The sequence below is a fragment of the Ahaetulla prasina genome, chromosome 12, assembly GCF_028640845.1.
Source record: "Ahaetulla prasina isolate Xishuangbanna chromosome 12, ASM2864084v1, whole genome shotgun sequence".
Taxonomy (NCBI): Eukaryota; Metazoa; Chordata; class Lepidosauria; order Squamata; family Colubridae; genus Ahaetulla; species Ahaetulla prasina.
Genome location: NC_080550.1, coordinates 27,387,804 through 27,402,802, shown reverse-complemented (window position 1 = coordinate 27,402,802; position 14,999 = coordinate 27,387,804). Strand labels below are relative to the sequence as shown.

At 44.1% G+C, this 14,999-nt stretch overlaps 1 protein-coding gene across 7 annotated transcripts in view; it reads left to right on the top strand.

Annotated features, from left to right (window-relative positions):
• Positions 1 to 14,999, top strand: part of KCTD15 (potassium channel tetramerization domain containing 15) — a 67,970-nt gene that overhangs the window by 44,224 nt on the left and 8,747 nt on the right. For all 7 annotated transcript variants that reach the window (XM_058154811.1, XM_058154808.1, XM_058154810.1 and 4 more), the window contains exon 4: positions 6,696 to 7,001. In XM_058154811.1, the coding sequence (XP_058010794.1) occupies positions 6,696 to 7,001 (306 nt within the window). The remainder of the gene's footprint in view (positions 1 to 6,695; positions 7,002 to 14,999) is intronic.

Sequence of the window (14,999 nt, the reverse complement as noted above, 5' to 3'; positions counted from 1 at the left end):
TTGAAGCAAATTTCCAAGGGTTTATGGATGCTGTCCCTTTTAAGCAGCACTATGAACAGAATGCAGCATCTCAGAAATATTTATGTTGGCTACGTGGGCCATCAGTGTATTTGCATCCAACTGCCAGGACTTAAGTGCTTCAGCATTTCTGTTAATCAAAGCAATATTACAAATAGAACCTTTTTAGATTTGAAAATTACAGGACATTGATCAGATTTGGGCTCCTTGGCATTCTCCACCATCTCTTGCCTTCCAGAAAGTCTTCCTTGTTTGTCAAAGTGGCTTGGAAAATAGTATTGCCATGTGGGCCCTATTATGAGTTTGTTGATTAGCTGGAATACAGCCGAACTGGATTCTGTTCAACATGCAGTGATGCAAGATGCATTTCTCAAAAACCTGTGCTGGAAGGGCAACCATTGCTGTTTCTACCACCAGTTGTCTTGTTCTTCAAAGTTGCCTTACTGGAATCCATGCTAAGAGCTGTCCGATGTACAAGGGATTTGGTCGTTCTTATACTTAGGAGCTTATTCTTATAGGAGCTTCATCACTGGAAGCTTTCAAGCAGAGACTGGACTGCCATCTGTCAAAAATGGTGTAGGGTCTCCTGCTTGGGTGGAGGGTTGGACTAGGTGACCTACAAAGTCCCCTTCCAACTCTGTTAATCTAATCTAATCTAATAATGAATGGGGAAGAATCTTCCACTGGAAGTTAAGCCATCTTACTCAACCAAGGGGTTTGTTTCAGAATTCACGATTATTAATATTAGTATAACTCCTTCTTGTGCATTTGTCAATTGCTCTAGTCATTGTTCATTTTTTAAATCTTTTTTCTCTCCCCTTCTCCTTAGTGGTGGGGGAGGGGGTGTCTGACATACACACAAACGAGAAGGGCCTTTATTGATCTAGTCGTGGATGTTGATTTGATTTTTTGGGCCCCTTACGTGGCATTGGGAATCAGTGGATAGCCTTTGAGGAGGGAAAGGCTCGCAATCCTGAGATCAGCTTCTCAGCGGCTCTCCTGAGTTCCAGAGAGGGAGCTTCATGGGCCTTAAGGCAAAGCTTCTCTGTGGAGACAAACAAGGTCCAGAGCTCCATTCAGGGAATGGAGTTGGTGGAAGAGCCCTTAGAGCTTTGCCAGGCAGCCCAATGCCAGGGCTGGTTTTCAGGAATGTGTCTGAAAAGGCTTCATGCTTTGGCCGTTTCTTTGGGGTGATAGGGAGATTGGAGCTCTCAGCAATGCAGTCTATGGGGTCCCGAATTCTCTCCACAAAGTTACCAGCCTGTAAAATCTGTCTAAATCTGAATTACCGGTTGGAGGAAGGAACAAGAAGGAATGGAGAAGGTAACTTCCAAGGATGAAGAACAGAGAAGCCAAACTGTTCCTTCAAGTTTTGGAGAGGAATTCTCTTCTGAGCTTATCCAAGCCCAGCTCAAGGACTTGTTTCTGGGACTACTTTGCTTTAGATCAGGGGTGTCAAAGTCAAGGCCTGGGGGCTGGATCTGGTCCACGGGGTGCTTAGATCTGGCCCGCGGTGCTGCCCTGGAAACAGCGAAGGACTGGCCCATGGTGCCTCTGCCAGTGAAATCGGAGTTTGGGAGGGCCACGCACAGCACTCTCAGACTCCGTTTTCGGCCGTGATGGCCTCCTGCAGCCCTCCACCAGTGAACCTGGAAGCCATCACAGCTGAAAAAGGAGCTCGTGAGCCTGTTTTGCTGGCAGGGTCCTCGGGCCACCACAGGCAGGCAGGCACACCCCCAGCTGACATGGATGATGTCAAGCTGGCCATTCTCACCCCGGCCCCCTGAGATCAAACACAGCCCTGATGCAGCCCTCAATGACATTGAGTTTGCTTTAGATGGATTTACAAACTGATCCAGACAATGGGAAGGAATAAACAGAAGAAAATGCTGTCTATAAAATAAATGTGCTAGTCTGTTTTCTCTTTGCTATGAGATAGAACAATGCAAAATGTAAAGGGAGGTGTCAGTCCTCGCACCTCTTATTCCAGGAATTTTTCCACCAGTTCCAGCAGGGCTGATTTTGGATGTGGGCACTCGAGTCCTGCCTGCGTGGAGACTAAGCAAGTGACGAGCAATGAAGACACTCCTGCCTCTTACGTTCCTAGCTAGCAGTTCTCTATTATCACATCTGGCTGGTGTGTTTACAGTGCATATTAATGACTGTTCCAGTTGCTAATAAGGCAAGGCTCAAAGTACTCTCTACTTTGGCTAGATCCTCCACTTAACTCCACAGCACGTAGCAGCAAACAACAGAAGGGCTTTGAGTTAGCAGTTATGGCTTTTTATAGAAGTCACAGGCACATGGAAGCTGTCTTTGCAATTGTGAGAAGGCTTCCTCAAGAGCAGGCCGTAGGAGAGGCGGAGGACCCATTGGAGTCATGAGGGTTGCTCGGCTCTTCAGAGCTTCTGTTTCCACCCCTTTGCGCCCTCGTGCAGCTCTGAGGGCTGAAATTAGGCCTAGTTTTGTAGCCAGCCTTCCCCAGCCTCCTGTGCTTTGTCTGTGCTAGCTTGAGAGATGTAGTCCAGGCATAGCTGAGAGCACCAGCTTGGAGGAGATTGTGGTGGCAACAGTGAGACTTGTTAGATTTAAGACTTGAATAAGGTCATTAATTGTTCTTAATATTGCTGGGGAGTAAACCGCCTTGCGGGATTCCTCCCGTTGGCCAGAGCTCGTATTTTAGCCATTTCCCCTGGGCAGTGAATACCAGAGGGGCTTGGCTTGTTCTCCAGCACCTTGAAAAAACATTGTCAGCACTTTTTCATTTCATTTACTGCCCATTTCCTGCCCTGAGTCATCTGAATAAAAATGGGAGTAAAGCCTCCTTCCATCAGATGAGCAAGATCAGATTGGCAGCTTCCCGGGTGCAGCCAGAAGCAGCCTGAGAAGGCAACTCCGCTTCTGCCTTGAAAGTGTTTCGTGGGTGTTCCCTTGCTTGACTTGGGCTGCACGGCTTCCTCTTGAGCAAGACACTGAAATTGCACTGAAGGATGGGATGCTCAGCGTTGCTTTCCAAGCCACATAGGAGACATTGAGCGTGTGGCCTCAGAAGGAGAGGTAGGACTTCTCAGGACTCAAGAGAGGGACCAGACTCAGAAGAAGCAAGGAGTACTTGGGGAGCAGGAGAACGGGGGTGGGAGGAGAAGAATAGGCTTATGTTAAGAATGTCCTTTTCAGAAAACTGCACAGATGAGAAGGAACTTAGCTGCTTTCTTTCTTGCTCTGTTTGTCTCTCCATCCCTTTGACAACCTTCTCAATTTCCTGTATAGGCAACAGTCTTTGGAAGCTGTACTAAAGGAAGCATGGGAAGAAAATATTTCACCCTTAAACACCCCTCCGTCAGGCACATAAAATAAGAATAATTCTTAGTTTCCAGCCAGCTCACAAGAGAAGAATATTAGCAGATTTCTCCTGTTGGGCCCAAATAGTAATCCCAAATAGAAATAATTTGGCATAGGTTCTCCACCCAAATATATTGGAATGTTTTCAAGTTATCTTAAAGCAAAGCCTGTAATTAGAGGAGGTACTCGCAGGTTGCCCTCTGGTAAATCTTTGCTACACTGCTGGGAATAAGATCGCTCCTGCCCACCCTGGCCTGTAGCTATTTGGACCATGAGAACAGATCACCAGAACCCGTCCATCGCTCTCCTCTTGGCCCTGTTCACTGGGAAGTCTGGGAGTTGCTCCCAACACACCTGCAGGGCAAAGAATTGGAGCAGGCAGTGCAGAACAACCAATCTTAATATTCTTTGCAAATATGAAAATGAGACTTCCTGTCTTCTCCAGGTGTGGCTCTCAAGTGCCATTCAGGTTCTTGTAGGGCTGGCTGCCAGATCTTTGAGGTATGTTTTGCAATGCTTTGCTTAAACAATATCCTATGGTGGAGATTTCTGCAGATTTCCTGCCAGATTTCTATAAGAGAGTGAAAGAATTGTTTTCCTTACAAGCCTATTCAGCTTAGTCCTTGCAACAATAAGAGGGAGATTAGTGTTCCTTGGAATATAAGCCTATGGAATTAAAGAAATATAATTTGTGAATACATTCTGGGATTTAAGTTCTCTCTCTTGCACGATCTTTGGGACAGGGTTAATCTGCTGCTGTTGCCTCTCACTTCAGCGTCCCTCTGCAGGTACATCATGATGGTGCCTTTCCATAAATCAGACATTTCGACTGTTCAGGTGCTCTGAAGTTGAATGATTCGCAGTCCATCTTCTGTTGGGGAAGGAAGAGGTGGCTCCATGGTGGGGATTGGACTTCTATGGCCTACAGCTTAAAATGCATGGGAGATGGCAAGGAAATTGCAGCCCAGGAGTCAGGAGCACATAAGGAATGGGTCGAAGAAGAAATATCCAAAATTAGGATAGTTGGAGGGCGGAGGTTCATTCTCCAAACTTGTGGGTTGGTTTCTGAACGTTTTGTTACCAGGCTAGATAACATCTTCAGCGGAGTTTAGGGAAGTGCCCGGAGAGTGTCAAGTTGCAGAAGGCAACCAGCCAAGTCTTGGTCTGCAATTTCTGATGTTTTGCTCTGAACATTTAATGTTCTGTAGGCACAACGTCTTTATCTCTTCCTTCTTGAGGACTTTTTAAAGATGCTTCTAAGCAGGGGAGTTAGACAAAGCAATTTCCTCCCTTCCAATATTTGTGGCCTGAACTGAAGTAAGTCTTCTTGATTCATCTTGATTCTCCAAGACACCCATTGTAGGTTCCTGGGGACCAGGGAAGAAACCTTTGAAGGAGGTTTTCCTTGTTGGATGGAGATGTCATTTTCTTGCCAGGGATGTTAGGATCAGTTGGACCTTTCTTGTGGGAGAACTGCTCTGCTACAGCCTAATTAGGGCCACAGGCTCCCTTATCTCCCTCATTCCACAATTAGCCAGTGGAACAACTTGCCTCCAGAAATCGTGGGCACTCCATCACTGGAGGTTTTTAAGAAGAGACTAGACAGTGACTTGTCTGAAATGGTCTAGGTTCTCCTGCTTGAGCAGTGGGATGGACTAGAAGACCTCCAAGGTTCTATCCTATCCTATCCTATCCTATCCTATCCTATTCTCATCTTAAGGTAGGCTTTATGCTGCATTTCTAATGGCCCTCAAATGCTTGCAGAAAGTGTTTGAATGAACCCTTAAACCTTGGCTGCTTGTAAGTCTCCATACAGGATGCCTTCATTTTTCTGTATTGTTTCGTTTGCTATACGTAAATCTGGCAGGTTTTCTGAAAAATGATCTCTGAACAGTCCCCTTCTTAAGTGAGGTAGGGGTACCACAGAGTTGCTTCGAGGAAGAGGATGGTACCAAAGGAGGGGAAAACATCTCCAACCTGAGCGATGGTCACTTCAGGCAGGAAAATATGTGTACCTGCATGGTTAAATTGGAGTTTTGCTTTGTAAAACTTTTTTGTAAATATATATGTGTGTGTGTGTGTACAGCTCTTTTTATGTACAGCCTCGTCCTTTTTATAATTTTATTCCAAAGTAAGTCGCACTCTGTTCAGTGCAATAGGGTTTCAGATTTAGATTGAGTAGCCCAAAAAAATTTCCTATTTGATTGCAAGGAGTGTTCATCAACGACAAAATGGATTCACTGGCTCATACTAGTGGAAGATTTTTAGGTAAGTAGGAATGACAATGAATTAGACTGCCATTTAACCTATGGAATTCTTTCCCGGTTACATTTTTAGAGAATGAGATGCAACTGTTGAAATAGTGACCATCAGGAAAAGTACTTTAGGACAGGGCTCCCCAAAACTACCAGGCCGCGACCTGTTCGAAACCGGGCCTCACAAGCAATGGGCAAATGCTTGTGAACAAAGCTCTACTCATGCGAGCGGCGGGCCCGTGCCCTCGCATGCCAAGCTCCACTTGTGCGAAGGAGCTTGTGCGCAAAGTTCCATCCATAAGCACTCTCTGCTCATTCACCCTGTGAGTGCAAGTGCCATCTGCTTGTGGGCAAAGCTCCATTTGTGTGAGTGGAGGTCGCCTTCCATTCACACGTACCACCCCACTGCCAAGGTGGCCTGGTTGGGGACTGTTGCCCTAGGAGATCAGTTCTGGCAAAGATTCTGTTTGAGCCGTGGTGGCGCAGTGCTTAGAGTGCAGCACTGCAGGCTCCTTCCGCTGACTGCTGGCTATGAGCAGTTCGGCAGTTCAAATCCCACCAGGCTCAAGTTGACTCGTCCTTCCGTCCTTCCAAGGTGGGTAAACTGAGGAGCCAGATTGTTGGGGGCAAGAGGCTGACTCTGTAAACCGCTTAGAGAGGACTGTAAAAGCACTGTGAAGCCGTATATAAGTGTAAGTGCTGTTGCTATTACTGTTTCTGTGGTTGTGCCACGTGGCTTCAGTTTATTGTATGGTTCTTATATGCACAAGTGGAACAAAAGGCAGGCAGGCAGGCAAATACACTGCAATCACAACACCTTGGCAAGGTCAGAGTGAGCATCCACACAAGCTAAGACAGCTGGCAGGACTGGGTAAGCCTCCTCCAGGGCAGGACTTTGGCCACATCGTTGTGGCTGCCATCTTGACTTTTTGCCTCCAAGCAAAAGGAAACCGTGGACTTTGTGGCATCAGGGGAATATTAACCTTTGGTTTTTTTTAAAAAAAAAAGGTCTCTGTTTGCAGGGGTCAGGGGAAGAATCCATCGCTGTTTCTAGTCTCTCCCTCTCCCTTCCTTCCAAAGGACTTCAGTCTTTTATATGAAGAAGCCAAGTATTACCAGCTGCAGCCGATGATCAAAGAACTGGAGCGATGGAAGCAGGAGAAAGAGCAACAGAAACATTTCCAGCCCTGTGACTGCTTGGTGGTGAGGGTGACTCCGGATCTCGGCGAGCGGATCGCGTTGAGCGGGGAGAAGGCGCTGATTGAGGAGATTTTTCCAGAGACGGGGGATGTGATGTGCAACTCAGTGAATGCTGGCTGGAACCAGGACCCCACCCACGTCATCCGCTTCCCCTTGAACGGGTACTGCCGGCTGAATTCGGTGCAGGTAATTCTGCCCTTCCACCTTCTTGGTTGTGGGCGGAAGAGCCCGCTCTGCTTTCGGGTCCCTCCATCTAGTGCAGGGGTCTCCAACCTTGGCAACTTTAAGACTTGTGGACTTCAACTCCCAGAGTTCCTCAGCCAGCAAAGCCGGCTGAGGAATTCTGGGAGTTGAAGTCCACAAGTCTTAAAGTTGCCAAGGTTGGAGACCGCAGATCTAGTGTACGGCAACATGGTTCATGGCAGGGTGTCAAATCTACCCCGCAGGGTGCTTAGATCTGGCCTGCGGGCCCGCCCTGGAAACAGCCCGCGCTGCCTCTGGCGGTGAAAACAGAGCTCGGGAGGATCACGTGCAGCCCTCCCGGGCTCCGTTTTCAGCCACGAAGGCCTCCTGCATCCCTTAGGGAGGGCCCTCCCAGGCTCCCTTTTCACTGGCAGAGGGATGCAGGAGGCCATCACAGAGCCTCGTTGAGTGACATCAAGATGGCCACGCCCCCACCCCGCCCCAGCTCCCCAAGGTCAGACACAACTCTGAGGTGGCCCTCCATGAAATTGAGTTTGACACCCCTGGTTTGTGGTGAGCTCATGCACTGTTCAGAGTATCCCCCCCACCCTTTCCTTTCTCTTCTTCTTCTTTCCCCTCCCGAGTTCAAGCAGGAGAAAAAAATAGATTTAGATTTTGTATATGTTAGCACCACACTGATCTCATAATGGTGTTAGCCTGACAAATGCTAATTTTTTTTCATCATCGCATACCCCGCAGTCCTCTTTTTCCTTCTACGTTGCCCCTAGGAAGGAGGGGAAGAAAAAAAACCCTCTCAAACTACAGTACGTACAAAAGGAGAAAAGAAAAGAAGAGGGGGAGAGAAATGTTTTGCATGCCACTTTGTAGAAAATGCAACAATGTTTAAATGCATAATTTATGTCCCGCTCATAATTAAATGATAGAGCCTGCAGGATGGACTTTAAAAAATGATCTCTGCACTTTTTCTCCCCAAAAAGATGTACTGTAAAAATTGCCCAGAGTATTTAAAATAAAATGTGTTCCACTTTATACTCAAAGGCTTTTGTAGGGATTGATTGAGAGTTTTTTTTTCCCTTCTATCCTCTTTTAAAGTTTTAAAATTAGGTCTTGAAACAAAGGCAGGCTGATCAGCAGGTGCAGGAAAAAGCAAGCCAGGGTCCATGTGTCCTTTGGCGTCTTCTTTGAAAGAGTTCTCCCACCACGGCTAGTTGCCCCCAGGAGGGGGGACCACTCAGCAGGCTTTGATGGAGCCTCATTAATTAGGGAAGCCCAAAAAACAAGGGCCTTCTTGCATGAGATCTTCCTTAGGTACCATGCAGGCGGGAGTTTGTCTCTGGCCAAAGATCTGGGCTGATGGGAGCCAAGGAAGCCCCCAGACTATGGTTATTGTTGTTCTCTTGAGGGGCCAGGCCCAAAGAAGAGAAGGAGTGGCCTCAGAAGTCCCCGCTGGTCTTTTTGGGGATGCTGGTGGCTGAGGGTGAAGGGGGAGCTGAAGTCCTACCCAACTGAATCCTTGAAACCCCAGTGGAATTTCTCCCCACCATTTTTAAATCAGTTTATTTATTAATAAAACGTATTACAATGCTTGACTTCACTGTCATGATCGCAGAGTGGAATAGATGTAGGAATAAAAGTTATAAAATCACAACAGACTATAAAAGGCCAAAAATGGATTAAAATTATAAAACAGCACTGATATTTAAGATACAAGAAATAGAAGAATACTTTGGCTCTAGCAAGTCATATCCCTCTGTGGTTCACTGGGAAATGGCTTAAGAAGCCACCCAAGATCCAAGTGCAGAAATGCCTCTTTCCCAGAATGAGAGAAGAAAATTGAGTTTTGGTTTATTTTTACCTCTAAAATTGTATATTCCTCATTGATTGAGCAGCTGAACATAAATCTATGTTCATTCATAAATCTAAAGATTATGCTTCCAAAATTCAGCAATTTCTAAAGTTTCTAGCTTGATGCCTTAATAGAAAAGAATAGAATAGAATAGAATAGAATAGAATAGAATAGAATAGAATAGAATTCTTTATTGGCCAAGTGTGATTGGACACACAAGGAATTTGGTACATATGCTCTCAGTGTACATAAAAAGACAAGATACGTTTGTCAAGATTTCTAAGGTAGAACACTTAATGATAGTCATAGGGTATAAATAAGCAATCAGGAAACAATCAATATCAATATAAATTGTAAGGATACAAGCAACAAAGTTACAGTCATGCAGTCATAAGTGGGAGGAGATGGGTGGTGGGAACGATGAGAAGATTAATAGTAGTGCAGACTTTGTGAATAGTTTGACAGTGTTGAGGGAATTATTTGTTTAGCAGAGTGATGGCCTTCGGGAAAAAGCTGTTCTTGTGTCTAGTTGCTTTGGTGTGCAGTGCTCTATAGTGTCGTTATATCACTAACCAACTGCAGTTTATGATCATGAAGACAAACCAGGAGTTAGAGAACCCACCCATCCCCCCAAAGATAAAACAAATCCATTTTTTAACTTTAGGGACATGAGATCCATGATGACTACGTCAAACCCTCCAAATACAGAAAAATTGCCAAAACTGGCTACTTTAAAACAACTGAAAAGGAAGTGAGTTAAAAGCTTAATTTTTGTATTATAACAGCCATACTTTTCCCATCAGGAACAGTTGAGTTAACTACAGCAGAACTGTGGGCTATAGCAGCAATGCAAACACATAGCGTTAGGAACTGTGGAAGCAACTAAATTTCTTTTAATTAATCTTAATTATTCCCAATTTCACCTTTAATCTACCCACTCCTTCACCCAGAATCCCATTGCTGTAATTCAGCCATTTTGCTGCCCAATCTGAATCATATCATTTGGGGACATTTTTTAAAAAGGAGTCCTGGGAGCAGGTGGCTTCCAGGAATCTCCTACCTTCTTTCCTATTCTTATTTTTGAAAAATAATACAAACAAACTACGACTCCACAAATGAGCCACTTTGCCAGTCATAAATGTCATGGCCAATCCCTGAAATCATGCTGTTAGTTCTTGAAAAAGTGCTTTCATTGGCAGTAATGAAACTCAGGAGTGTTTCCCATGTGAAAATCCCATGCCAGGTTCAGCAAGGAAAATAAAGGCTTCCCTTTTCTTCCAGTTCTACCTACACTGATGGGATGGAGGCCTGTATGGTTTAATACCTGATCTTGGATTGCAAAGATCTGAGCCAGATTTCTTGTTAAGCTGTGTTGTCTTGACAGTGGAGCAACAGAGAGAAACCCCAAATCATATGTGCACCTAAATATGTTACAACTTCAACACGAAGGTTTGAATGTCAAAGCATCTGCCAAGATGTCCAATAAAGCATTTGATGAGTTAATTTTATCTGGAGATAATAAGAAATATATTTAGCAACATTTAAAGTGCAAAAGCATCAAGTTGCTAAATTCTTCATTTCAGATTTTTGCAAATTATTGGATGTCTGTTCATTTCACCTGCAAATTTATAATCTTTCACAATGCTTTTCAACACGACAAGAAACTAAGAGATTTCAGAAGTTGCTAATGTGTTAGATCTAAATTGAAAACGTTTCAGTTGAATTCACTGCCATTCAGCAGTTTTAGGACATTTAAATTCTTCTTGCACTGCATTATATTTTTTGAAGAAATGATTCATAAACTGGTCTGAATCATATAATTCATTAACGGGGGTGTACGTAAATAGATACATATTTGCCTCAGATTTTTAAATTAAGATTAGTCCAAAGTAATTTTTTCATGAGAACGAAGATCAAATTTTGGTCTCCAAATTTTTCCAATGTAAGTTGCAGCCTGTCATACTGGAATTGTGCCTCTGCACAAATATATCTTCATGCGAATAATTATTCTAGGATATTTTACAGAATCGATTTGGTAAGAAAATTCCATTTTTATAAATGTCTAGAGATGTGTTAGATCCAACTGTATTTATTTTATTTCAGTTAATTCAATATCCTGATAATTTCTTAAACTGTTATACAATATCTACAACTTGAAGTAAAGAATCTTAATTATCAAGGAGACTCTAAATACTGTATGCTCCAAAGACTCTAAAAACACCTTTATACATAAAATATCATTTGATTGATTAGTAAAACAGACCAATGGTTCTAAAACCAAATTAAATCTAATGGAACATAAATAATTTCTTTGGCAAGTTCCTTAAGACAATATACAATGTGAAGAAATATATTTATAATTTGAGATATATTGTACTAATAATAGTAAAATATAATCCAGCTCAAAATATATTTCAAGAATTCAACCTGCATCGTAGCAAAATATTCTTTTTCATACACGGTGAAGTTGTCATCGCCAACTCTAAATCTAAAATATCAGTTAGTAGGCTAATTCTCACTGAAATGTATTGCTGTTTTATTGCTGCAAAGATTCCACCGGATTCATTGGCACAGCCTTATTGCCAGAGCTGCTGTGGCCATTTTTGGAGGCATATTTAACAAATAGACTTCAGTGATCAATTGTACACTCTGCAAAATTAACCCTAACCTTCCCCAGCTTTAATGTTAATGAAAGTGGGGGGGAGGGGAAACCTGAGCTCCAACAGAAAAGCAGAAAAAAGCTCCATGGAGATGATCTTCAGTTGCCCAGGAAAGCCAATTTAGCTGGAGGGCTTCCTGATTTCCGTGGATTTGAAAGTGTCTTTTACTTCCTGTAACAATAACGGTGCTGCCAAATAACAATTCTGAGTTTTAGTAATGTTTTAAAGATGTATGTTGATCAAAGAAATATTCAGTTTCAGGAACCATTGAGTCAGCATTTTAAATATTTCATTCTTCTAGGAGAGGGGTGAGTGCTAACTTCCTACAGTTTGATTTCACACTTTGAATGTTGTTTTATTTAATCAAAAGGTTTGTATAGTGGCCGAGGTTTAGGGTCTGAGCGACTGGATCCAGGAAAGGGCGCAAATGCTGCACAATGGGAAGTGGCACAAAGCCCCTTGTAGCCAAGGCGGCTCTTGTAGCTACCTGCTGTTTGAGTCGGAATGAAGAGTCCAGGAGGGACTCACAAGTTGCTCACAGGATCTCTGGGAAGCAGTGCAACCCATCCAGAACTAAAGATGTTAAAATTCCCGGATTCTGAAGCCTCTCGGTCTTCCCAGGATGAGTTAGATGATTTAATTACCGTAAAATCTCCACATGTACAGAATATTGACTTCCAATTTAGTACATAGAAAAATGTCATATAGTTCTTAAACTAGGAATTCTCACAATTCCAAAGTCCATTAATTTTTTTCCAAATTAGTGCATTAATTTCCCCCTGAAATATATGCAACAAGCTGACCCAGATACAATTACCCCAATAGTCATTAACTTTTATATCCTTTACCTAAAATTTTTGTTTTAACTGGCTAACAAAAATCATAGCCCTGCTACTGTTATCAGGAAAACTTGTTTTATCAAGTTTGTTTGTTTATAGGAGCCTGATTGGATAAAGCAGGAAAACAGGTATTACGGTTTTTCTACCCCTTCAGTTCTGGTTATTAAAAAATAATTGCCTAAGATGGGTGGGTCGATGGACAAACTATCTACTCTCCTTGTGGTGGGCCACAAAGTTGATTTCCTTTGAAAATGCATGGATGCACCTATTGCTTATCAAAGAACTGCTGCCAATATTGAAATGAATAATAGGCATTAAGAGCCCAATCTCCATATGAGTAGAAAAGGGCCCTCCTGAATTCTTGGCTTCCATCATGTAACTATTCACGATGGCCCCCGATGGTCTTACAAGTAGTCTTTTATATCAGAGATCCCCAGGCCACAGCCCACTACCTGGCTACAGCCCATTAGGAACTGGGCTATGCAAGCATGCAGATGCAGCTCCACTTGCACGAGTGGCAGCCATGAACATGGGAAGCTCCATTTGTGCGAGTGGTGGGTGCAAGCACCCATCTCTTGCACAAATGAAGCTGCACATGCACGCCTGTGCACATGCCACTTGCATGAAGCCATCCCCTCCCTCCCCGCACTGGTCCGCCAAGCTGCAAAAATTGGGGATCACTGCTTTGTATTTATCATATAAGGGTGAATTAACAGAGGACGTTGGCGTTCTTCCTTTTCTTCAATTGCATCAATTGCATTTCATCTCTTCACTGCTTTCCCATTCTGGGTTGGTTTTCTTGTTTTTAAACTTAGAATAATATTGTTATGAAGTCTCACAGTGACTGTCAGGCACCACACTTTTCTGCCAGTATGGGAAGAAAAGTTTGTTGTGACCAGCTCTTCCTCTTAATTTGCTCCCTTGAATAATCAGATGAATTAGTATAGCTTTCCTCAATCAGGAAATATGTGTCAGATCAACCCCAACTTAGCCATTTAGGAAAGAAAGACCCTCGACTCCATTCAGTTGAAGGGATAGGTTCTTTTACTAAAGTTAAGTGGTTGCAGCAAAAGTAAAGCTAGATCTGAATTCCTCCCCCTCCTCCCACTTTCCTTGGCCCTCTCCCCTTGACCAGTCCATCAGTGTCCAATAGATGCCTTTTGGATGTTTTGGGAACGATTTGAATGTTTGGCCTTTCTCACTGTAGGAATTCGGTTCCTAGGCCAGGTGTCCTTGGAGGCTGTTTTATTGTGGTTTGCCACCTCTGGCTCTTGCCAAAGTGTCCCCGCCATTTGTCTTCTCATTCCCAGTCCCACATGTTACTGTCCCAAATTCTTCTCCCCCCATGCGATTTACGGCAGGATGCCAGCCAAGTGAAGAAGCTGAAGATGGCAGACCTGACAATGTGTGCATTTTGTGGATAAGGCAAAGAGGAGTTGTAAGCAAGCGGCATTGTGCAAATTTGGATTGGGGGAGCCATGCAAAAGGCATCTGCTCCTGTTTGTCCTGGCTCATTGATTCCAACTCACAAAGAAACGCTTCATTAAGTGGCACTGAGGACATCAAGGGAGGAGGGGAAGAAGCCCAGAGTCTGCCTTCTAAGGAGGCTTTCCAAGCACTCTTGAACCAGATCTTTACAGCAGATTCCACCGTTCAGCAGGATTGTGCATGTGACTCTGCAACGACTTCTTCCTCTTGTGCCGTATCCATCATCAGACGTTGGCGATCCTATTTTTATCTACAGCCGCACAAAAAAGTGCTGCTGCGTTTCATCCAAACTGGTCCCTTAGATTTTGAAGCTACGATGTTCTTCTTCTTCTTCTTCCTGGTCCTCGTTTGCCGTCAATCTTTCCCAATCTGCAACGACTAGAGATTTTATTTATTTATTTGTTTATTTATACCCCGCCTCTTATTTTACAAATGAATGAAGACGATGAACTTTCCCAGCACACCACCCTCCCCCTACTTTCCCCCAACAGCCGTCAACCCTGCGAGGTGAGTTGGGCTGAGAGAGTGTGACTGGCCCAAGGTCCTCCATTTCATGCCTAAGCTAGGACTAGAACTGACATTTTGCTTTCTAGCCTGGTTGTCAATTGTCCCACTCAGTCTTCCAGCAAAGAAAGATTCCTAGCCATTTGTTTTTGCCAAGAGAATACGCTACTGAAGCTTAAATAGTTACAGAATTAGCGAAGCTGAATCCGAGATTTTCCTGCACCAACAATACAAAGTAAATTTTCCTCTTCCCCTCCCTTCCCCGGTTATCTGCAAATGTCCAATCAGGCGCTTGTATATTGTTTAGGAAACAGGTGCTTGGTTTCCAGCTCTGCATATTATTAGTTGACCTTGGCTTTCTGGAGCTTCTCGCAAGGCTCAGCTGGACTTTCATCCCCCCACTTCTTCCTTACAGTCCAATCTGCCCACCACCAGCAGCCCCGTTGCTAAAGTCAGGCTGTCAGCTCATGAAGCTTGGATAGGAGAGATGCAGCCATGACCCGGGTGCCCTAACCACTAGACCAAACTGACTCGAGATAGCCCCTTGCCCCCTGCTGCCTGCACCGCTCTCATCCCGGGCAGGAGAGGTCTCGGCTGTGCAGGTTGGAGCTGAGGAAGAAGTAGGCAACTGGGTCGAGAAGGA